The sequence below is a fragment of the Theropithecus gelada genome, chromosome 2 (assembly GCF_003255815.1).
Source record: "Theropithecus gelada isolate Dixy chromosome 2, Tgel_1.0, whole genome shotgun sequence".
Taxonomy (NCBI): domain Eukaryota; kingdom Metazoa; phylum Chordata; class Mammalia; order Primates; family Cercopithecidae; genus Theropithecus; species Theropithecus gelada.
Genome location: NC_037669.1, coordinates 174,842,494 through 174,867,361, shown reverse-complemented (window position 1 = coordinate 174,867,361; position 24,868 = coordinate 174,842,494). Strand labels below are relative to the sequence as shown.

General features: G+C 35.2%; 1 protein-coding gene across 6 annotated transcripts; it reads left to right on the top strand.

The window, feature by feature from the left end:
- The first annotated feature begins 982 nt into the window (after window positions 1-982).
- Window positions 983-24,868, top strand: AZI2 (5-azacytidine induced 2). Of its 6 annotated transcripts, none has more exons than XM_025375505.1 (9): window positions 983-1,524; window positions 5,868-5,952; window positions 6,836-7,035; window positions 8,822-8,944; window positions 9,417-9,516; window positions 10,572-10,720; window positions 15,008-15,066; window positions 20,501-20,619; window positions 22,741-24,868. In XM_025375505.1, exons 4-9 carry the CDS (start codon window positions 8,942-8,944, stop codon window positions 23,157-23,159), a joined length of 849 nt encoding a protein of 282 aa, XP_025231290.1. In that variant the 5' UTR covers window positions 983-1,524; window positions 5,868-5,952; window positions 6,836-7,035; window positions 8,822-8,941; the 3' UTR covers window positions 23,160-24,868. The 6 variants fall into 6 exon arrangements, with proteins under 6 accessions (XP_025231290.1, XP_025231289.1, XP_025231287.1 ...); XM_025375504.1 differs by having other exon boundaries at window positions 5,817-5,952; window positions 6,815-7,035; window positions 22,741-24,867; XM_025375502.1 differs by lacking the exon at window positions 5,868-5,952 and having other exon boundaries at window positions 6,815-7,035; window positions 22,741-24,867.

The following is a 24,868-nucleotide window of genomic DNA, read 5'->3' as shown; positions in this document are numbered from 1 at the left end:
CTGTTCTCTTCCATTCTCCAGCCCAGTAAATTGAAGCAAATCGTTTCCTTTCTCAACGATAACAATAATACACATTTCTAAGTATTTTTGAAAATATCATAAAACTTCAACTTGTGGTCTTTGTTCCTAACAACTATAAATTTTCACTTAAATCTAAACCAAAAAAGAGAGGCTCAACAACAATAAAAAAAACGAATTTTCATGTAAACCCTTGACCGAAATCCATCCTATTGGGCTGACAGTTGGGCTGATAGTTAAGACGGCAGATGACAAAATATTACTTTAAGGGGGTGGTGAGGAATGTCCGTATTGCTAATTGGCGGTTAGTGAAGTTAAATTTCCTATAATTATTGGTCTTTGTTTATTTAACCAATAATACCTTAGGGCTACAGGGGTTCCATCTGGCTGCGACCTTCCATGACTGTAATTAATTCAACTACTCGTGATTCCACAGCTAGGGACTGTCTACCATCTAGAAATAAGCAAGGTGGTGGCAACTCCAGGGAAGCCGGGCACAACTCCAATACTTTGGCATCTTCTCCCTCTCATTTCATAAACTGAGCAATGTGCTGGAAGTCGCGGTGTCGTTTGTGAATAACTACAGACCCCTACGCAATTCGTCGAGTTTGTGCCTCAAGTGATCGCCTGAGGGCTTGCAACGAGCTTAGAAAACAGAGGCTACAGAGGAGTAAACTGCTTCTAACAGACTTCCCAGTTTCCAGCCACCTCAGCTCCTAAACCTGTAAGGGCGCTACTCAGCCGAGCCAGCACGCACCACACGGCCCGGGGACCCCCAAAAGGCCGCTGTGTGAAAAAGACGCACTAGAGGGCGCCCCTGAAAGGTGCCCCTGGCCCAACCGGTAAGGCGCCCGCTAACGCTCTTACCTAACTCCACTCCGCCTCCAACGCTCTTACCTAACTCCACTCCGCCTCCGCCTCCGCCTCTTGGCGTCGCGCGGCCACGCCCCGTCCCGCTGCGGAGGCTCACGGGACATGTAGTACACCGCGCGCCACTCCTGCACTTCCCCACCCCCCCACGACCGAACCTAGCTTCCCTACGCCCTCCCAGCTCTCTCGGGCCTGACTTCCGGTTTCCTCGCGCGGCCCTGGCGCCGAGCCCGTGGACGGTGGCGGCCCCTTTTCCGGCTGAGAGCTGAGCCACACTTCGAGTCCTTTCCCGCGGTGCTTCCTCTCCCACTGGCCCGTGCTGGTGCCGACGGCGGGCCTGGGTCTCGCGCGCGTATTGCTGGGTAACGGGCCTTCTCCGCGTCGGCCCAGCCCCTCCAGCCTCGGCTTGTCCCTCCTTCCAGAACATCCAGGGCTCCTGCCGAGTCAGAAGAAATGGGACTCCCTCCGCGGCGCACCCGGTACAACTCCCTTCGCTGTGGAAGCGGCGGTGTCTTCGAAGAAACCGGAAGCCCGTGGTGACCCCTGGCGACCCGGTTTGTTTTCGGTCCGTTTCCAAACACTAAGGAATCGAAACTCGGCGGCCTTGGGGGCGGCCCTACGTAGCCTGGCTTCTGGGTGAGTGACTCGCCAGGGCCCGGTGGAGGATAGGGATGCGGGCAATGCCGCGGCCAACCTCCGTTGCTGTTGCTGGTCCGAAGAGACACGTCATTTTTCTCTTACTCCCTCCCGCGCCCCCTCCTTTGACTAGGGAGCGGCCCACTCCTGGGCATCCCTTTCCCCAGTCACCCCCACACCCAGCTGTCCACACCCCTTCCCCTGTCACCCTCACCCCCAGCTGTCCAGGCCCTTCTTGGTCATTCACTTCTCTAATTCCTCCTTTTCTTACTGGGGCGCCTTGAGGTTTTTTTTCATTCGTTGGGACTGCCAAATGCTTCTTTCCGATTCAAATTATCGGAAAGAAAAGGGGGACGTTGGCTAGGACGGCACTCCCTGGGGCATCTGAGTAGTGAATATCGACGTCCTGCACTTGATCGAGGGCTGACAGGTATTCGTCGTTTCTCCAATGTCTAACCTGTGTACGGTATTCATTCCAGCCTTCGGCTATTTGTTGAGTAATTACTACTACGTGCAAGGTAGGCTAACACCCTCTACACATAAGAAACCCCAATACTCGAAAGCGAGATAAAATCCCCACGGAAACTCTAATACCAATCAAACCATCAGTTGCTCCAAGACGTAATGGAAATTTGCTACGGTAATCAAAGAGAAACGTACCAGGATTGAAATTAACCCTTGCTCCTTAAGTATAGAAGGCATTTTGGTTTTTAGATTGGAATTTCAAATTGGATTGAGCAAGATCTCAAGGCACAATTTCATTTCTCTAAAAACGCCATATCTAATTGCCCAATCTTGTGATCATTCCATCATCTGTAAATTGAGAACAGTGCATCATTTACAGGATATTTACAAAATTTTAATGTGATACTGTTTTGTAAGCGAGACGTCTTACGCAAATAGAAGGTTTTAATATTAAAGAGACAGCATAACATAATGGGAAATGACACTGGATTAGGTCAGAACACCAGTATCTGAATGCTGATTTTTCCACTTACTTGACAATGGGGAAAGGCTAAACTTCCTCATTTTCCTTATCTCTGAAATAGGGGTAATATATACTCTAAGTCACCAAAGCATAGTTTCTAAGAGTTATGGTGGCTCTGGAGTCAGCTGCCTGATTTTTCATTTCTGGCTCCCCTACTTTCTAATGTTTTCATGTTTCAATTTCTCCACCTGTAATCTGAGGAGATTATTTACAACCTCGGAGGTATTACATAGATTTACTGAATGCTTATGAAGAACAAATGAGATAGTTTCTCTAAAAGATGAAGCATACTGCTTGGTGTACCATAAACACTTGGCTACTGTTAATTACCAATGCAGAACCCTGTCATGTTCATTAAGTAAAATGATGAAGTTTTTTTATAATCCGTGAAGTAACAGGACCAATCTAACTTTTCTCTTTTTTATGGCACTTATATTCAGAGTGCAAGTATAGTTGTCTTGTACTGTTAGAAAATAATTATCAGTAACACCAGTAACATTGAATTGCATTAAAGGTATTACTGTATGAAAGGAATGAAAAGAAGTAGACTGCTCTTCATACCTATGCTAACTGTGGAAGAGTCTTATGATTCAGTGCAATACAAACTGATTTCTGGACTAACACAGTTTATTGGATAACTCAGTGAGTCATAAAAATGGAACTGAAGTTTTTCTTCATGTTGTATATCTAATGCTGAGTACATTTTTGGACATTTATTGAATTACAGGTCATTTTATTGCGAATGTACGCACATAAGAGATGATGTCTTGAAAAGAGGTACTCGGTGACCCGTCTTCATAAACTAGTTAGGCTATTTCTGCCCCTATTTCATTACAAATAGAGGAAGGGGAATAAGCATTGGTCTGTTCGTCTTCATAAGACTTAATCCTTGCTCCATAGTATTTTGACTGATTGTACGAAATGGGTTCGGGAATATCCTAGCTTTTCAGAGGTAGGAAGGTGATGAAAATTCTAAATATGATTTACTTCAGGAGGCAATATCGAATAAAGAGCCTACCATATAGGCCTCGATTCAAGCTTCAGTTTTGTCACATACTGCTGGTGTGAATATAGGCAATTTATCTCACCTCTTTGAGCCTCAGTTTCCTCATTTATACCTAATACCTTCCTTGCCAAGTTTGGTGTGGACTTGAGATAATGTGTGTACCATACGTTTTATGCAGCTTCTGGCATAAATGTGAATTCCCTTCTCTCTGTTTAGGTTGCCATTCTGTGTTTGTATTAAACTTTTGCCTTCACAGTTTAGTAAGGTGGCATCTTAGTGATGTAGTCTAACCCTATCATTCTAGATAGGTGGGAACATTTCGATCTAGAGAGGTAAAGCAAACTAAACTATAATCAGGGTGGCAAATCCTAGACTACAGTCTGTGTTTCTGAATCCTGGGCAAGTGTTCTTTATGACATAGTTATGCCTTGTCCATATTCTTCTTAGGATAAGCAGAATCCCTTTTGTATTGCCTCTCCAAATGTTGTATTAAGACCGTAGACTTAGAAGACAGCTTATTTGGGTTCACGTCTCACCGTTGTCACTGATTAGCTGTGTAGCTATAGGTAAGGTATTAAACTTTTCTAAGACTTTGTTCATAACAGTACTTAGGTAAGTGGTAGAAAAAATGCATGTGACTGGAAGTTAGCAAGCTGTGAAGGTGTAAGTACAATAAGTACAGTACAATGAAAATAACCATTTTCTTCACATAAGAATGCAGTCTTAAGAGACATTTGCTCTTTTGTGGTATCTTCTTTGAAAACCACTTTTTCTCCCCATTCCCTCAGACCCCCATAGCGTTCTGTTGTTTCAGATTTATTACCTACCTTTATGGTATAATAATTATTTTTCTGCACAACTCTGCCTCTCTGGGTTTTCCTTGCTGTGTAAATGATTGTTTCGTGATAAAAATGAACAAGTAAATCACAGCTGAGCTAGTTAGAACTTTCTGTAAAACAGAGGTGCATGAGCCCTAATCCTTAAAGTACACAAACTGCAGGATATCTGTTTTTGACTTTGTAGAGCAGTTTATGTTATTTCTTGTTTTCAGCTGTCTTTAGAAAAAATCCACATCGAATAAATTCTGCCCATTGGGTTGAGTATTAAATTATTTAAGTCAAACATCTATGGACACAATTTTACCTCTCCTTAAACCAAACTGCATTCTACCGCTTACCTAGCCATCTAATGCTTATTTAACTTGCTCTCCTTTTAAGGGGAGAGTGTGTGTGTGTGTGTAAGAGTCTTTCTTATATGAAGATATATATGCATACTTTCAGTTTGCAATATGAGAAAAACCTGTACTTTTCTTTTGAAAGGAAATAACGGGAGTTTCAGCTAGCAAGAGCATGACAGGAATATGTTTGCTCTTATTTTGGAATATCATTGAATCTGGAGACTGAAAAGTCTTCCTCTTTTAGAGGAAGAAAACTTAAACTTTTCATCATTAGAGCAAATACAGCTTGCATCAGAAGCAGCATGAGTTAATTATGGTTCTGAGAATCTGCCACTTTTTTGGTATACTGTAGGTAGCATAGTATATTCTTGTTCTTGGACTTTATTGAAAAACTGGGAAAGATTGTACCTTAAGAGTGGGAATTGTCCTGTGTGGTTAGAAAATGTTAAATTGATGTTAGTGAAGATTGACTGGATGGCAGGTTTTACCTACTCAAGACTTGTAGCGTACACATTTATTTTAACCTGCCTTGCTTATTCCTAGATGCAAATTGCTTAGGTGCTCCCAACTGTTGCTTTAGTTGACAATTGGAAGTTTTTAGTTGTACAATTAGAAAAGCAAAAATACAATGATATAAGACCAGACCCAGAAAAACACAAAACCTTTTGTTGGTATTCATGTGGTCTGAAATAAGGCAAAAGAAATGTTATAGGCATTAGTTGATACGAGAAGGGAGATTAGACATTTTGGAAGAAAGCAGGCGTAGTGAAACGGGTTGGAAACAAGGCTGTAGTTAAATTGTCTATGTTTACATCTCAACTCTCCACTTACTATGTTACTTTGGAAAAAAATACTTAAATTCCTCCTACCTCAGTTCCTTCATCTATAATGTTCTTGAACAGTGACTGATGTTAGTAAGTAACCAAGTTTTATTCCAAACAAGGGATAGTTAAAAACTCACTTTCTAGTAATAATTACTGACCTAAGATACATGAAATTCAATTGATAATCTTTCTTTAGAATGTTATATTTAGTTTTTTATTTTAAACTAAAAAATATTTAAAAGGACTTTTTGGGTTCTTTTGCATGATCTAAAGTCCCTCTTATTCTGTTTTTCCCAGGAGGTCTTAAAAGGTTTTAGCCACAATTTCTCCTTCCATCATGTTTTTCAGGAACATAACTCTCAGAGAAGTAATGCTGAACCTAACAGCAAACGTAGATGTTCAGAGCAAGTCAGTTTTTCGTTAAACAATGAAGGTAACTAGCCTCTTAGGTTTTGAAGTCTGTGTTTGATTTGAATCCTACTGTACCCACTCTTCATTCAGTAATCAGTATTTATTGAGCAATTTTTACACAGTGATGAGATGGGGACACAATGATGGGCAAAACAGACATAGCCTCTGCCCTCACAGAGCTTAACATTATTCTAGATTTAACGGGGCTAATCCAACTTTCTAAAACCTACCTATAAAATACAGATGGTACCTATTTCATAGAATTGTTCAGATAATTGAAAGAGATTAAATAATGTAGTATATGATAGTGGGACATATTGGACACGCAAGTGTTGATTAATTTGTCTTCTAAATATACAACAAACATAACCAATTACTGGTATGGAAAGATAGAGTATGCTTTAAGACTTCTATAATATTAATATGTTGTAATGAATTATACTCAGAATTTTTGAGAAGTTATAAATTGAGAAGCTATAAAACTTGCTACTAATAGATCTAAGTGGAAATGTTAGGAGAAGGAATATTTGGGGATGAAGTATTTTAAAAAATTTTGATTGTTTTAATGAAGCTGATATTTCACATTTTTATAGAACATATTAACAATTATAGTTTTAAGTGGTTTATAGATACCATTTAATATTCTTAAGACTCTATGGGGTATTTGCTATTATTCCTTGTACTTTATAAATAAGGAAACTGAAGCATAAAGGTTAAGCAACTTGCCCAAAGTCAGACACTAAATGGTAGAGTTTAGAATATAACCCAGGCAGTCTGGTTTTTAAACATTGTCCTAGTATTTACATTATTCTAACTATAACTTTTTTTCCTTTTCACTTATTCAGTGAGACATTTGTCATTCATATTTTTTTTCTTTTAAACAGCTGTCATGGATGCACTGGTAGAAGATGATATCTGTATTCTGAATCATGAAAAAGCCCATAAGAGAGATACAGTGACTCCAGTTTCAATATATTCAGGAGATGAATCTGTTGCTTCCCATTTTGCTCTTGTCACTGCATATGAAGACATCAAAAAACGACTTAAGGATTCAGAGAAAGAGAACTCTTTGTTAAAGAAGAGAATAAGATTTTTGGAAGAAAAGGTAATTTTTATCTTTTACCTTCATTGTGTTTGTGACATAAGGAATAATTCAAAATATTTGAAATTTTGAATACTTTTTGTGCTGTCTTCCATGATTGTACTAAATTTCCAAGAATAACTCACTGCTAATCTGAAAACTCTGGGCATTATACTTATCCTGTATTTCACGCAGCATGTACTTGTACCTGTATCTGTAGGAGAGGATTTAATAACTTGGAATTATATTCCAAATATTTTTATTTCATTTTCAGGTTTACTTACCTTCATAGCTGTATGTATTTTATTCAGAATTTTCAAATCTGGGCAAAAAAAAAAAAAAAAAAAAAGATACACTGACAAAAGAAATTAAGTATCAAAGGAGGAAGCTTCTGGAACATTGTCCAATAGGTTTAATAATGTATTTACCAGGGCTGAAATATTCACTTCAACATTCTTTCTCTTGTTTAACACATGTAGTAGGAATAATGCTTTTAACTGATAAACTGATGTTTTCTGTTTACCTTTCCATGTACAATTGTGACACGCCTGTTATAGAATATATAAGTAAGGTAGCTGATTGAATATAAAGCACCAATCTACTTGGCTTTATATATGAGGAATATTCTTCAGTCATCCTTTTGTTTTTGAGTTTTAAAGTTTTAACTTAGTTTATATTTTTTCAGCTCAGGTCAGAGCATTTTTATCCTACAAAGAGCAGCTACCACAAAGGGTAAAGAATGCATTGTCCTGTATAATGGAAATTAATTATCCAAGGAAATGAATTATCCTATATAAAAAAAACTTGAAGATGGGGCTTGGTAGAGTTTGATTCATTTTTGGTAGGAAGTAAGAGGAAAGGAGTCGGTTGTAAAATAATTATTATTTCTTTGTATTGATATGAATTATGTTTAATGTTGATTATGTAAATTTGTAACATACTGGGATACAGTGAGAGAAGATAACATTTTGGATCATGTAGCTTTATTTTAAAGTTTAGTAGAAAAATGAGATTTTATGTATAGTTAACATTGGAAATATTTCTGTACTTCATGACCAACAATCCTATTAATTCCTATTCTATAATATGAAGGATTTAATGAATTAACACGCACATCTATTTCTTAAAAAGTCAAGTATGCCTTGGCTGGGCACGGTGGCTCACACCTGTAATTCCAGCACTTTGGGAGGCCAAGGCAGGTGTATTGCCTAAGGTCAGGAGTCCGAGACCAGACTGGCCAACATGGTGAAACCCCATCTCTACTAAAAATACAAAAAATTAGCAGGGCATGGTGGTGCGCCTATAATCCCAGCTCGTCAGAAGCTGAGGCAGGACAATCACTTGAACCTGGGAGGCAGAGGTTGCAGTGAGCTGAGATCGCCCCATTGCACTCCAGCCTGGGCAACAAGAGTGAAACTCAGTCTCGGGGGGGAAAAAAAAAAAAGTCAAGTATGCCCTAAGGTGCTGTTTTTTCTCCTGAAAATTAGATACTTTTAATTTGAAAAACATCTAAGCACTGTGCATCACATCTATACTCTGTTGTAGTTATGATTTAATGTGATAAAACAGATACCATGAATTATAAAATACTGATTAGGTAAAAGCATAGAAAACTTCAAAAAATATTCTGCACATTTTTGCTCTCTTTGTAAAGATTAATTGTGTGGAAATGAAATACTCACCTAATGAATCCAGGCTTTATCCCCTTATTACAACAATTCAAGTAAGATATGGAGCCATCAGAACACTGACTTATTTTTTATCTGTAGAATACTCTCTTAAGCTTTCTCTTCTAATTTCATACCATTAGCTAATAGCTCGATTTGATGAAGAAACAAGTTCCGTGGGACGAGAACAAGTAAATAAGGCCTATCATGCATATCGAGAGGTTTGCATTGATAGAGATAATTTGAAGAGCAAACTGGACAAAATGGTAAGTTGGTTTGAAAAGAATGACATCTGTATTTTGGAAATGAATTTTCTCCTTCAAGAGGTTTAAAATTAGAAGTAAGTTAAATATTCACATTTAGTAATTAAAATTTTGTATATATGCTCAAGGCAAAATGGAAATGTTAGTAATATTTTAACTTATTTTTATGTAAAATATTTAGTATGTAATGATGTTTAGGACTTAAATATGTTTAACACCACTGACTTATTTTGAAAAATTATGATGTGGTAGATTTAATCTTTTTTTTTTTTTTTTTTTTTTTTTTTTAAGCCAGTGAATAATGATGTCCTAAATTAGAAAAAGAAAAAAAGATTTCTGAGAAACTGAGTTCATTTTCTCACCTTGCTTTTAAAGACAAGAATGTGTTTTTTTCAATATCTACCTGAAAATTGCAATATAATACCATCGTGTAGATTTTATTGAATGTAATTTGGCATTTTCCCTACTTAACTAGAATAAAGACAACTCTGAATCTTTGAAAGTATTGAATGAGCAGCTACAATCTAAAGAAGTAGAACTCCTCCAGCTGAGGACAGAGGTGGAAACTCAGCAGGGTATGCCAGTTACTTGTTATAAGTATTCCAACAGAATTAGCATATTTTTCCATTTATTTGTAATATCAACAGTTTTCTGTATCCATATGCTAAGACCTTATTTTTTAATTTTTAGGTTTATGTTAATTTCTCTGTTCTACCTTCACATAATATCAACTTCCTTTAACTTTTCCTTAGCTGTATATTGCACTTTTCCTAGAGAAAGTGTGATGGTTTTTATTCAGGTCTAGGTTGTGATGAAGCAGAAGAGGAAGAGAGTAGAAGCGCAGGAGCAAGAAGCAGAAGTGAAATCACCTAGCCCGTTGGTTGTCCCGGCTTCTCTTTCTTACTGAGCATCTTGCCCACAGTTAAACACGCTGCTATGGAGTTGTTACCATTTCTTTTTCTTTCCGAAGGTTGTTAAAAGGTGCAGATGAAATGTTGGGGTGGAAAGTTGGATCTGGGGCATATGGATGAATATAGCCTGTTCCCATGAATATTCGTTCTGATGAGACAAGCTAAGAGTGGGCCTCTGAGAAACCTTTTGATAGGAGATTGAGATGCAGTCTCTTAGCATAACTAGTTGGGGCTTTTTGTAGCTAGAGAGACTGAGTTACTAATTAAAGAATAAAGCAGTATCCAGTTGTATTGAGTTTCTGCAGTGGAATGTTTTAAGGATAAATTGTTTTGACATCATACTCTGAGCTTGTTGGTCAAACTTCGTATTCTCTGAGAGGACTAGATGGAATGATTAGCTGAGCCTCAGTTTATTCAGTTTATTATTTTTGTCACTGTTTTAACCTTCACTTATGTAGAATATTGATCTGTCTGCAATTTTAGCTTGATTTTAATGTAGTTGTCTTTAGAAATTCTAAAACAAGATTGCTAGATTTCTTACTCTCCTTAGCATAGATATTTGAAAGTATTAATAATTACTGTTTTTAAAAAACTATTGATCATATATGTTTTATGATAGTTTTTCTGTTATCTACATTTTACCAGAACAACCTATTTTTAAGAATTGCAATCAATGTGGAAGGAAAAGATAACAATTCCATTGTCCATCCTTTTTGTAGTGATGAGGAATTTAAATCCACCTTCATCAAACTGGGAGGTGGAAAAGTTGAGCTGTGACCTGAAGATCCATGGCTTGGAACAAGAGCTGGAACTAATGAGAAAAGAATGTAGCGATCTCAAAATAGAACTACAGAAAGCCAAACAGACGGTATTACAGAATTACTAAATCGAGAAATTCAGTGTTCTTTGTACATCATATGTAGGATTTATAACTAAGTATGTATTAAACCATAGAGTTAAAATAAATTGTAATTACTTAGAGAATAAAAAAATTCTTGTTTATCTACCTCTTTAAGCATTTCTGCTAAAATTTGACATGCCATATACTTTTAGTCTGTCACAAAATTAAACAATTTTGTTGTTTAAAAGGTTGATTTTTAGTAAGCTTATTAGTTTATTATAACTGTTCTTTCAGACTCTTTCCTTCAATTTCCTTAAGTTATTTTTTTCTCTGTAAAGTTTAAAGAGTACTCAGGTTTTAAGTCCTATATTATTTTACTTAATAGTTTCATTAATTTATATATCATAAGGGACAACTCAAGTTTTAGAATTAAACAAACAAAACAACATGACCAATAAAGAAAACATGACAGAGCTTACTTATTTTCAAAAGACTAATACTTTGGGGCATCTTTAACTACCAGCAAATAGCTGAGAATTTAAGAATTGGAAACAATAACAAAAACCTGCCAAGTTGCTGAAGTGTGTTTAGCCTGAAGTCAACCACTAAAACAAGCTGCCTCTTAGGTCCTCACCAAGAGTCTATGTTTTCAGACGTCATGACAGTGTTGAGATTAAAAGAAGAAATGATAAAGTAGCAAAGTAGTGTGACAGCAATGCACCAAATGCAGATTTTAAATAATTATTACAAGACATTGAAAAGCTTAGTAGTCTGGAGCAAATAGCCATTTTATGCATTCATGTGTCTCAAACTAAGGTATAACCAGTTACATAATTGTTTCTGCACTCAACCATTTTGCCTACCAAAGCATTCTAACACTATCGAGGAATTGTGTTTCTTATTTCTTGTTCCTCTGGGATACTGCCACCTGAAAGGGGAACTCTATCCCATACTTCCTGACTGCTTTCCAGATTCTGCCCTGAATCTCAAGTGTTCTTAGATGGAGCTGATACTTCTTTCTTCTGTAATGTAGTTTTTATGAGAGGTGACCACTCGATAAGAATGAGCCAGACATTGAGAATAATATAGCACTCTGCCTAAGTCCTTGGCCAAATGAATTCCTCTGAAATGGGCAATGAGAACTCACTTTGGCACCCCCATCCCTGATAAAAGGGAAACACTACAAAAATTATTGTCATCTCCCACTAGAGCCAAAGTGGGTTTTTTTCCTACTTGACATATAAAGTTGATTGTTCCCAGCTTTGAGCTTGTGGCCACACACCACAATTCCTTCAAAGACTCAGCATCCTTGTTCCACAGATCAGTTACTGTCACCACTGAGAAGCCTCTTTTCAAAAGATGGGTTTACAAGAAAGGATATGCACCTTGAAGTTCTGAATTATAATTGTCAGTATTTATATTCTGTTTGAAAGGAAATAATTTGATAGCCTTTATACGTGATGGATATTTTGTTGTAGTGTAGGAAGCAGTACCATGGAATCGGAAACTTAGCTCTGAATTTTGGTGTTGCTTATTAACTGTAACATTAGGAACACCATTTTACTTTTTGGAAGTTGTTTTCTGTAAAGTAGACATTAAATACCTTTTTTCATGAAGGTTAAATTAGTGTATGTAAAGCAGTTATTAGGGCCTTTAGACGTCTTCTAAACCAACTTTATTTACTGATCTAGTATCTCTTTTACTTCTTTGGCCCTAGAGTCTGTACTTCTCACAGGATCAACTGTTTCTGAATATAAATGGCTGGAATATTAGGGGACACAGTTTTATTCTCCTGATCAAACATGACTGTCATGCTCACAGGACTTAGTATATTAATCACAGCTAGTTAGCATAGTGGCTATTATATAGTATGTTCAGTAGATAAATGCTTTTTTAAAAAATTTGATTAGAGTAATCCAGAAGGTCAGTATTTTTAGGTATTTATATGTATTGAAATTTCTATTCTTAGCATTTTAGTTATTCTTTTCCACTAGATGGTGCTAGGGAATAAATTTGCTTTTAGTTTAAATTCATCTGTCATAAGTAACCAAATCACAGAAACAGACTTCTAGAGGTAGAAGAAATCACTTTCTTTAAATGATGACTAAATTATGTCTGAGAGACAAGAAACTTTTAATAGTTAAGATGAGCTAAGAGAGGAATATTGAAAAGGCAATATTTATAAGATGGCCCCCACCTTCACAGGCATTTATTAGGGGTAGGGTGAGGCTGTGAAGTTAAAAAGGGCTTACTCAAACTAAAATAAATGAACAAAGAAGAGGAAGAGTGGAAATAACAGTTTATCAAGGGTTCCGAGTTGAAATCTTGATGCATACTTGCAAATCTTCTTTCAATGATGTTGCTTGCCAGAGTCCTCTTGGATACACGAATCTGAGAGGAAGCCAAGGAGAGAAATTTATGTTCACAATACTCTAGCCATATTACTCTAGCTCACATTACTCTAGCCATATTAACAAATTTTGTTTTTTTTAAGATGACACTTTCAGTGAAGCATTTTATAAAACCTTCTGAAGTATGTAATAGCATCCTACATGGATATAATAGTGTTTTTTTTGTTTGGGTTTTTTTTTTTTTTTAAGTGTTTAGTGAGGGAATTCAGTTCATTAGTATGTCATGTTAGTGAGGTTACAGGGGCAGTTCCACTATGGGCTTTTTGGACTTTCTGTGTCCCCTAATATTCCAGCCATTTATATTCAGAACAGTTGATCCTGTGAGAAATACAGACTCTAGGGCCAAAGAAGTAAAAGAGATACTGGATCAGTAAAATCAAGTTGGTTTAGAAGACGTCTGAAGTCCCTAATAGTAATAGCCCAGTTAGAGATTCACAGTGTGCTGTCGTATGTTAAAGGTTCTGCTGTAGTACAGAAACCTATATAACTTGAACATTGTTTCCCAAGATTTCGTAGCCATGGGCTTCACCTTATATGAAACTCCCACATCATATGGCACTAGTTGGGGAACAGATCCATTATCACCTTTAGGACATAGGCAGTCTATTACTAGCAACAAAAGCGTCTGAATACTAGATACAGTCCCTATGAGCTTACTGCTGATGTACATTAGAGTCTCTGAATTGTTAGATAGTAGTTGGAAAAACATTTTCCCACTCAAACTGTCAAATTTTTTATATTGTTGGCTTTAAAAATGAGGAAGATTTTCAATGAACATGTGTGCGTAAGTATATACTAATTTTTTAAAAAGATTTTAATTGATGATATGAAGATACTATAAGTGATCTGATCAGATTATTTCCTGCAAGGAACAGGAAAAACAAGGTCCAAAGATATATGTCTTGTTAATGGTCAGACCTCCCGGACCTGTGGGCCAGTTCTGGGCCAGTTCTGTTTCCCCTCTCCATGGGCTCCCTAAGATTTAATTTAACTGTTAGAGTATTAAAATCAGAGATCCAGAAATGTTTTAACTCCTGTAAGATTAGGTATTTTTCACATTTTACTCTCAAGTTCAGAGTACTTATGAAGTCCTTGTGTTGCTTTTTAATGTTTCACTGCAAATTATATAATTTAGATTGTATTAGTAAGAAATAATAAAATTAAAATTGGTATTCTGAGCTTATACTGGCCACATCTGCCAATAGAATTAATACCTGTGGTAATCATTATTTGTTACAGATCGTTAAATGAGAATGCATTGCAAACAAGTGTGTTAGAGTTGTCTCAAACATACTAAGTCCATTTAAAAATATCTTCTGAAGGTTCTTTCTGTCACATCTGCAAACTAAATAAACTAAATTTAAAAGCATACAGGGACTTTATGATGTCCTCGCCAGGTCATTTTTAATCCACGTGGAAGGAGGAAATGTATGGTGACGTTTTAAAACAGTAACCTGTTAAAATTCTGGTGTGTTTTTGGTAGTACTACAAAAAGTAAAATACCAAAAAACTTCCATTTTCCCATAGAATTCATTCACCTGTACCATAAGTAAACAGAAATGTGATAAATGTGTAATACTTTTTTGAATATAGACTTCAGATTGGTGTCTTCAGAAATATGTTTTGTAAGATTACAAGGTCTTTTACAAAATGAGAGCAATTTTATTCTTTTAAAGAAAATTAAAGTATTAGCATACTTTAAATTATTGGAAGTGATTTAGAGATATTTGTTACAGATTGGAGGTGTTTCATTAAAATTGAGTTTAAAATCTAATTTTATTCTTTGCACTTACAGATATATTCTGTAAAACCTGAAACATGTCTCTGGTAATGTAAGAGCTGAGACTAAATAAAATGTAAAAATTACAACTTTTAAACTTCTTTTTTTTTAAACAATTGACAGGATCCATATCAGGAAGACAATCTGAAGAGCAGAGATCTCCAAAAACTAAGCATTTCAAGGTATGACCATTCTTCAGCATTAAAATAATACATTGTCCTCTTCCATAAGTCACTTTGTGTAGGTCCTTAGATTTCTTTTATGACTTAACCCTAAAAACAAAAAATGGATGTTGTTTGGATACTGAATGTAACCTCTGATCACAATATATTTATAAAATAAAATTTAATTGTTAATAACAGCTTTGAATTTAAGTAGCAGAAAAATGGGATGCCTTAAACTTTCTGAACATTTAGTAATATTTTAGGTATGATTTTAGGGAACTAGCTAAATATGGAAGTATTCTGTAATACTGAATTTGTACATGAAGAATTATTCATTATCTATATACAATAACATTCCTTTGTCTTAAGAGCTTACTTGGCCGTTGTTAGTCTTTGGGATAGCATGAAGTTTATTTTGTTTGTTGTTTGTTTTTTGAGACAGAGTCTCTGTAGCGCAGCCTGGAGTGCAGTGGCGCAATCATGGGATAGCATGAATTTTGAGGACTGTTCCCTCTTCCCATAAGAATAGAAGTAGCCATCAGAGTCCATATACTTTTTCAACCCTTTTTCCTCAAATACGTATCATTTTTACTTAAGTAACTTCAGTTCTGTGTTTTAAACTATCTAATAATTGTTGTTTCTACTATGTTAAGATAGCCTCTCTACATTGTTACCCTCCATCCAATAAAAAATAGTGATCTGACTTCATTGTTTTGTCATTTGGCTTCCAAAGTTTACTGACCTAAGTAAATAATGTGAATTGTGTCAAGCCAATTTCTATCAAAAACCTGCTTGAGAGAAATGATCAATTAGGAAAAACAATCTGAGGAAATGACATACAGCCATTCTTCTAGATCAGGGGTTGGCAGACTTTTTCTATAAAGTGCCGGCAGTAACTGTTTTATTCGGCTTTGTGAGCTGGCAGTACAGTCTCTGTTGAAGTTATTTAACTCTGCCATTTGAACAGTACTTCAATTATGCCTTCGAATTTTATCTAAGTTTACTGCAAGGAAACTTTTTCTTTTTTTTGAAAAATGTGTCTAGTATAGTGTCCATGTAAACTATTTCTGAAAATTATCTTGTCACTTATCTTCTTTTCTCCTGTCAACCTAGGGTTCCCCTTATTTTTCTGTATTGTCCTTTTTGTAAGCCACTTCTAATCAGCTTAGAAAGGAGTAAAGAATAAATAAATATCAGCAAGAGAGATCAAATACAGGGACTATATAAATAGTACATTCGAAATATGTGATATAGAATGGAATTTCTGCTTCCATTCATGGGAGATTACATAATTTGGATCATATCCACTAAGAATTTCTTGAAAACCTGACTCCCCCAAAAAATACCTGTTTGAAGGCATCAGATAACTAACAGATATTAAAATCTCTCTGTGCCAGGATTTGGGGAAAGCTGTAGTCCCAAGGAGACGATTCCGTTTTCAAGGCTGCAAAGCTGTAATTGTGGCTCCAGAGTGTAATCTCACAATTCTTTAAAGCTCAGTATCAATTCAGAGGAGTTTTTAGAAAGAATTGCCTTAAATTCAGTTTAAAAGTTACTTTGTGTTAAATCCGTGTCAACAGATGTATGGAAAGAATTGTGTAATTACAGCGTGTCCCAGTGGCTCTCTCAGTGCTCATATACACTTGTGTGTTTTTGCAAATTGGTTTGCATTTGTATCAGGTAGACAATGTGAACTGCAAAACCTATTAGGTTTCTCTCTTCTGGTTATATATTAGAAAACTTAGAACCAGATTTGTGGCCTACTGTTGGTAAACTTTTATCATGCATTTTTATGTTAGCCTCATTCTCCACTGCATTTTGTTTTGTATTTTTCGCCTCATCATTTCCGCCTGTTTCCAGTTTATGTTCTTGTGTTTTGTTAATCTTTGTAAGTTACTTCATCCACTTTTAAGAGGAACAATTCAGATGACAGATTGGTTTACTATATTGGAGAAAGTACATAGGGATATTTCCATTAAACCATTAACTAAAGGTTTAGATATTTTTAAGGAATATTTTTCAGTTATTTGGATAGCTTGCTTTTTGGGAACTCTCCTTTTTTGTATTTCTTCCATCATATTGCCAGGCAAATGAGGTAGTATACTGTTTTTGTAAGACAGAGTGAACCTTTTAATTACTGGAGGCCTTTTGTATGATACTCCTTGTATAAAACATCGTTTAACAATAATAACCCTATCAGAAATTTAACCAATGTCTTGCCAGTTCCTGTTTTGATTTTGGCTTTAGGTTGATTGCTTTAGTTTTTAAACCAGATCTAGATATGGAGTCACTGTACTTCTTTTATTCATCATCTGTAAACTTATATTGTGGAACTGTGTTACAGATGACTTCCTAAAATGTAAATTCCAGGTTTAGAAAAAAAAAAAAAAAGATAAGTGTTTTTCAAGCTCTTCTGTGTTTCCTTAGTGCTATGAAATTTTATTAGCTATAATAAGCATTGTAAAAATACGGAATAAGAAAGAACATACCAATAGCAGAGTGCATTACACACAATAAGGGTAAGTATGGTTTCTTAGAATTTTTCTTTGGGTTGCAGTGTAAAATGATTCTTGCTGTGCCTTGCAATAAAAAATGAAAGCCACTTGTTTGGGGGGAACCACAATTGTCAAAATACACACTTTTAAGTCTATAACTCTTGGCTAAGAATATCACATAGTTTAATTCTACCGTGGTGATGGAGGATGTAATAGTTCAGTAAATTTTCAAATGCTAAAGAAAAATATGTATGGCTGAAGTAGAAACTCAAGTAAGTGGATTTTTCTTATACAAGGAATAGTTATTTCTGTATTAAAGAGTTCCAGATATAGTGTCAATTAAGAAAATGGCTTTTAGATGTTACACTTTGTAAGCAGGACATGTACTCCCTCCTTCAGTTGTGGACAAGCAGGTTTCATTTAAAAGTCAGAGATGTGAAGTTTTATACTGAGAAGTATAAAACTTATACTGAGAAGATTGTGTTGGCAATCAGCATATTGTAGGTGCGTGGTAATTGATGATAATATGAAAAATGTTACTCTAAAAGGGCAGTGATCAGTCATCAGACCTGGTAAGTGAAAAAAAGCTTTAAACAGCAACATGGCAGACTGCAGTAGACTTCTCAACCCATTTCCTCGTGTGTAAAATGAGGTTACCCACTTTACCAAGTTGGTGTGACAATGTGGTGAAGTGCCTAATATTAGTGCTCAGCCATCGTTATTTGTGCTTCATCTGTTTTTAGAGTTCTCATTTGAGAAGCTTCAGTGTTACATTTCAATATTTTAAGTAGTTGTATAAGTTCTTTATAGACAACTATATACATTAATAGCATTTTGCTTGTGGTGGCATTTAAAGCAAAACTTAACTAAAGTTTATACTCCCAATTGAGGAACTGTGGTGAGGATAGGAAGGTCACAATCTATATATTGTCTTTGAAATACCTAGATAAGAGGTTTAATTGGAAGCCTGCTAAAAATTAGGGATGACAACTTGCCTTTTCCAATATCATTTAAATGATGGTTTAAACATTTTATTCAAGTAGATAGAATTTAAAATAATTTTTTACACACTTTGAAGATTATAGCACTTTAATATTAACTGTAAACTGGGAAACACTAACTGCAGTTACTTTGTTATCCACAAGAGGGTGAGCTATACTTAGTAATAATTTTAGATTTGCCTATCTGTAGTTTTAAATTCAGGTTACATTAAGAGCAAAAAACAAGAAGACTACATGTGTATTAAACTCAGTGACCTAGTTTTTAACTAAACCTAAGTTTTAAGCAGTCTTCACTAAATTGAACTGAAAAGTTTGTATTAGGCACTGTAAACACGATTATTAGAATTGTTTCTCTTCTTTTCTGTGCCTAGCTGTGTATTTTAGCTCTCAGACTGTCTTCAGTATTTGCTGTTTTCTCTAAAACGGGCTCTGATTTACTGTCTCACGCCAATAATAAACTATTTTTAAGCTGTATTATTCATACCATGACTGAATGAATTAGCACATGTACAGTGTTTACACTTACTGCTATATAATGTGAATAACTCTTCAGAAAGCATACAGAATGCCCAGAATTGTACCAAGAAACCAACAACTCTCTTCACACTTAAGACAGGTTCCTGTGTGAAACATTCATTGTAGCAAACATCTCAGATGTTTTTTGGTGAAGTAGACATGGTTAATTTTGTGAACTAATTATTTGACCCCTATTCAAAACTTGCAAAAAGCCCTGTGATTTCTAATACACTACAACTTAACAAATGATGTTTACAAGAAACTAAAGCACATTTTTCTTAAAAGCAGTGTAAAGTTTATTGACAAAAAGGTATTTCACCTTACATAATTCAAAATAATTATATTTTATAGATTATATATTAAATATAAACTATATTCTGTAATTGGAGATATTAGATTTCAAAAATGTTGTCCTTTTGAAGTTTAAGTGTTTATGGTAACACAAAAATTGAAGCATAAGGTGACATGTTTGTCTAGTTTGATTTCTGTACTAAAATTACACTAATATCTCTAAGGGGTAATAATTATTTTTTAATGCTATAAGATTATTTAGTCTTATACTTAATACTTTGTGATATTCCTGTACAACAAAATGAGAATATATGCTGAAGATTTTAATTTCATTTAGTTGGTAATTAAGCAGCAAAAAAATAATAATGAATATCCGAGTATGAATGTTTAATGGAAAACAGAATCTATAAAAATTAGGTTTAAAATCACTAATTATAATTTCTTAGATAATTGAGGTAAAATACTTTTAATTATAAAAATAGGAGAGGCATTTTTGAAGTTTCTATTTCTGTTTCATATAATCCTCCCTCTCTAGCTTCTTTTTCCTTACCAGGAAATCATCTGGCTCTTCATGTCTTGTGCTGTCATGTCACATTGGTTTAGAACCAACATTATGAGACAGCCCAGTCAGACAGAAAGAATGTAATACATGAAACCTAAATTTTATTTTAATGTGGACTTGGATATATATTCAGCAGTTGATATATCATTTCAATTCAGTGTCAAAACAATCAAAGGATAAATACAAATTGATCCATATTTGAATGAGTGTAACTTTACTGTTAATCAGATTTGCAAATAAAGAACATATTTCTTACTACTTACTAATTAATAGCTGCACATTATAGCCTAAAATAAAATCTCAGTTCTGAGACTCTGCAAGAAGCTCTCATCCGTTATATTTATTTTTATTATACCCTGTTTAATATCATACAGTTAATTGCTACATATCAGATGGACAGTATTATTCTTTCAAGATCTTTTCACTTATTAATGCCCTAGTTAAATATCTTTCAATTGTTTATTCAATTTACATCATCTCAAAACTAATTGGAGCAGAAATTTGATCTGCATATTTCTAAAGTTATTCCCTTTTGTCTATAAAAAAGAATGATGAGTATTAACTTTTTGTAAAAACATTTATTTCAGTGATAATATGCAGCATGCATACTGGGAACTGAAGAGAGAAATGTCTAATTTACATCTGGTGACTCAAGTACAAGCTGAACTACTAAGAAAACTGAAAACCTCAACTGCAATCAAGAAAGGCAAGTCACTGTTTACCGGAAACCACTGATTCCAGCCAAACTGCCTGAAGAGCAACTAGCTGTCGTATCTTATCAAAATCTCATCAAATGAGAGATTGATAAGCCAAAGTATATATAGTATGTTCACAGCCTACCCATTCTCTGCTTTGGCTTCAGTCTCATACTGGTCAACTTCACACATAAAGGTGTTGCTGATGTGTTTTTTCTTCAGTACTGTATTCTTTTCCCCTTGTGGCTTTTCTCAGCCAAGTGTTGCTTATGTGTATAAGACTGAGGTGTTAAGTTTGCTCTAGTTGACCTTTTACCACAGCTACTTCATATATTTAAAAAAAAAAAAAAAGACACCAAAAGCAAATTTTCATTCCAGTGCTACAGAATACACTGGAGACCTAGCTTTTTAGGTTGTTTTGAAAAAAAAAAAACAAACTTTGATTCATTATTTGGGTTTTTGCATTTCTTATAAGCTTTTCTTTCCACAAAGGATATAGCTGATTACAACGAAGACTAGGTATTCTCCCCTTATGCCCTTCAAGCAAACAATTTTCATTGCTTTGCCTTTCATATTTAACTGCTTGACTGATTGAACTTTTTGAGTTTTGTGTTAACTAGTAGTAGCTACTTTCGCCAAAGCTATTTTTATACCTTAGAGAAAAATCAGTACATTTGTACCTAGTATTACATAACAGGTATATTTCTGAAAAGTTGTGTGATACAAATTTGAATGCCCTAAAATTTACTTTTTAAAAATGAGGTGGGACTTTTTATAAAAAAATAATCACCGTCTGGTTTAAAATTACTTACTTATATTTCACATTGTCTTAAGAGGACACAAGGGGATTGTGTCATAAATACTTGTCCTCAGGAGTGTTTATTAGTGAGGAAAAATGTTAAACTTTGGAAAGGAAAATTGAATTTAGAACTCCTTTTCATTTTTAGAGAGTTGGTTACATATAAATCAGGGAAAATAATATGGTGTTTTAGCAAGTCTAGCTTAATTTTTGGTTCACTTTGTCCTTGAGTTTTCCGGTGGCCAGAGTTATATCTGAGACCAAAGGTTGATGGTACAAATAAGATCTCTCTTTAAAGGGACTCAAAGTAATTCTGCATTGGGTTTTCATTGTAGCTTTGTTTACATGATAAATAGAACTACCAAAGAATAATAAAGGAGCAATGCTCTTTTCATACTTGGACATGGCTCATCCTTGTGTTCCTTCCTAGCTGATAAATAAGATATTTTTCAGTGCTTTGGAACGTAAGTTTTTTAGCACATTTCCTATGACAGTGGCAGGCTCAAGGTCACCACTCCTTATACAGAACTCATTGCTTTGAGGAGTACAGAGATGAGACTAGAAAAACCTTTCTCCTGACCTTTGTATCACCTTTTTTCCAAAGCCAAACACTTCACTTCCAGTTCTCCTCCATCCTTATCCACCCTCCCAGGAAAAACAACGAGCTTATTTTATAATGTCGTTCAATCTGTTTATTCTAAAATTGCATGAAGTCAAGCCTTTGTTACTCTTGGCCATCCTTCTTGAGCTAAGGATAAACTTACCTTTCCACACTGGTAGGTTGAGCTGGAGGGAGAGTAGAAACCTGTATTACCAACATGCTGGCTGTGGTGAAATAATAGTTTTTAAGTAGTCTTTTTCTAGGCCATTGCATTTGTCCAAAACTTTTTTTTTTTTTGGCTAATTGAACTATCTCAGTCCCCACTGACATGTGAACAGTCTGCAACCCTTCTCCAGCCACAGTAAGAGCCAAGAACAGGATCTTTATATGTATTTTAACTGTATTAGTTTCCAACTTTAAAAAATGTGTAGTTCTTCCTCTTTTAAAAGCTCTATGACATAGTTGGGACAGGAATTCTATATCCATTCTGCAGACAAGGAAAGAGACATCAGGAGCAGCTAAGAGATAAATATCTAAAGTCACAGTAAATTGCTGATCCAGGATTAAAACTCAGATCATCTGTCATCTCCTAGTCACAGTGCCTCAATGATCACACTAACTTGGAAATGTTAATTTCATCACCAGTTCTAGAATTCAGTCAAATTAGTGAAGTGTTACCGAATTTTATGATCACAAATGTCATCTGACATTTAGTCTGTGTTTTCTTTTTAGCCTGTGCCCCTGTAGGATGCAGTGAAGACCTCGGAAGAGACAGCACAAAACTGCACTTGATGAATTTTACTGCAACATACACAAGACATCCTCCTCTCTCACCAAATGGCAAAGCTCTTTGTCATACCGCATCTTCCCCTTTACCAGGAGATATAAAGGTTTTATCAGAGAAACCAGTCCTCCAGTCATGGACAGACAATGAGAGATCCATTTCTAATGATGGTACATGCTTTCAGGAACACAGTTCTTATGGCAGAAATTCTCTTTCTCTGGAAGACAATTCCTGGGTATTTCCAAGTCCTCCTAAATCAAGTGAGACGGCATTTGGGGAAACTAAAAGTAAAACTTTACCTTTACCCAACCTTCCACCACTGCATTACTTGGATCAGCATAATCAGAACTGCCTTTATAAGAATTAATTTGGAAGAGATTCACGATTTGACCATGAGGACACTACCTCTTTCAGTGGTCCTCCCAAGAAATTATTTAACAAACTGAAAGGGGATTTTGATTAAAATTTTGCAGAGTTCTTCAGTAACTATATTTGAACATACTGTACAATATTTACAAAAACCAACATAGTTGGTTTTCTAGTATGAAACAGCACCCTCTAGCTCCATATTCTAAGAATCCGAAACACACTACTCAACTAATTAATAAGTAAACTTAAGGTGTTTTAAAAAGAGAACTCTGCCTTCGATAATTGTAAAATTTTGCCTCTCAGAAGAATGGATTGGAGATTGTAGACGTGGTTTTACAAAGTGTGAAATGTCTAAATATCTGTTCATGAAAATAAAAGGAAACCATGTATGTTGCTTCAGATTGCATAATGGAACAAATGGCAATGTGAATAGGTTACATTTCTGTTGTTACAATGCATAAAGATACTGAAAATATAATGAAATAAAAGCATCTTAGGTTATACCATCTTTATATGCTATTGTGTTTCAATATTTAAGATTTAAAGTGATTTTTTTAGTCACCATGTTTTGTTGATAAAATTTTAGAATGGAAGTTTGAATTCTAAGACTTGAAACAACCTGATCATTGAAGCCAACTTTGTCCCAGTATATTCCTTAAGTCCTAATTGGGGGGAAAAAAAAAAAAGTTGAAATAGTTGAAAACCTCTGTTAGGTGTAAACAAATGATTGTTAACCCTACACACCATTCAATAAGTAGTAGAAAGAGCATCACACAGATTTCAGTCTAATCTGCCCCTTCAGTGGGCCATAATATAAACATAAATGTATGTGTGTAATGATAAAAAGTCATTTTCTTCAAAGGGACTACAACTGCTCGTGTAGAGCAGCTTCTAAATTGTTAGACTTTGTATTGAAATGTAATATATTTATTGAGAAAGTGATTTTAAATTAGAATTTTTAATCATAGAAATCAAAGTTTGGGCTGTATTGATATTGTCAATCATGAAATGTCCACACACTCTTATTCTAAGTGGCCAATTACTTGTAAATAAAGAAGGAAATAACAAAGATGGCTTCACATGGAAATTTATCTAAATTCTTTCAGGGTGGAGATTTTCTTGGTTCATACACCTTTTGCCTGAGTTAAAGTATTTCATGTAGGAGGACTTTATCCTTTTTGATAGACAGTTTCATATATCTTGAACTCAAAAGAGTATCTCAGATCTCTTCTACTATATTACTGAATAGCATACATACATAGACAGTGTTCACCATTCACCAGATATTTTTTTCTTTCTATTATCTTACACTTATTCAAGCTTGTCTGTGATTAATGGAATTGGTGTCAGATGCTGGAATTTATTCTGACCAATGAACATACTGACTCAGGGGAGTACAATCTCCTGCCAAGTAATAGAACCAAACCCAATATGCATAAAACAAATACAATACTCCAGGCTTTAGCTGAAGGAAGCAACTACCTGTGTAATAACAAAGCAGCAAAAACTATTTCTCATGTGGCTGCATAGGCTGTATATTGTATCTGCTCTCTAATGTAGCTTACTGGTTTACCTTTTTTAAAACCAAAATTGGAAATTTTCCTTTGTAAAGAAAAAAAGTCTTATGAAATAATTGCTTGATTAATGTTTTGAAAAATACCAAGAAATTGTTTAATTAAAATAAATTATTTTTGTTTGAAATTGAAG

Excerpts from the sequence above, each read along its gene's own strand:
- AZI2 (XM_025375502.1), top strand. The coding sequence starts at position 6,820 with ATGGATGCACTGGTAGAAGATGATATCTGTATTCTGAATCATGAAAAA. Across the intron at positions 7,036-8,821 it reads TAAGATTTTTGGAAGAAAAG|CTAATAGCTCGATTTGATGA; the intron begins GTAATTTTTATC and ends TCATACCATTAG. Across the intron at positions 10,721-15,007 it reads TACAGAAAGCCAAACAGACG|GATCCATATCAGGAAGACAA; the intron begins GTATTACAGAAT and ends AACAATTGACAG.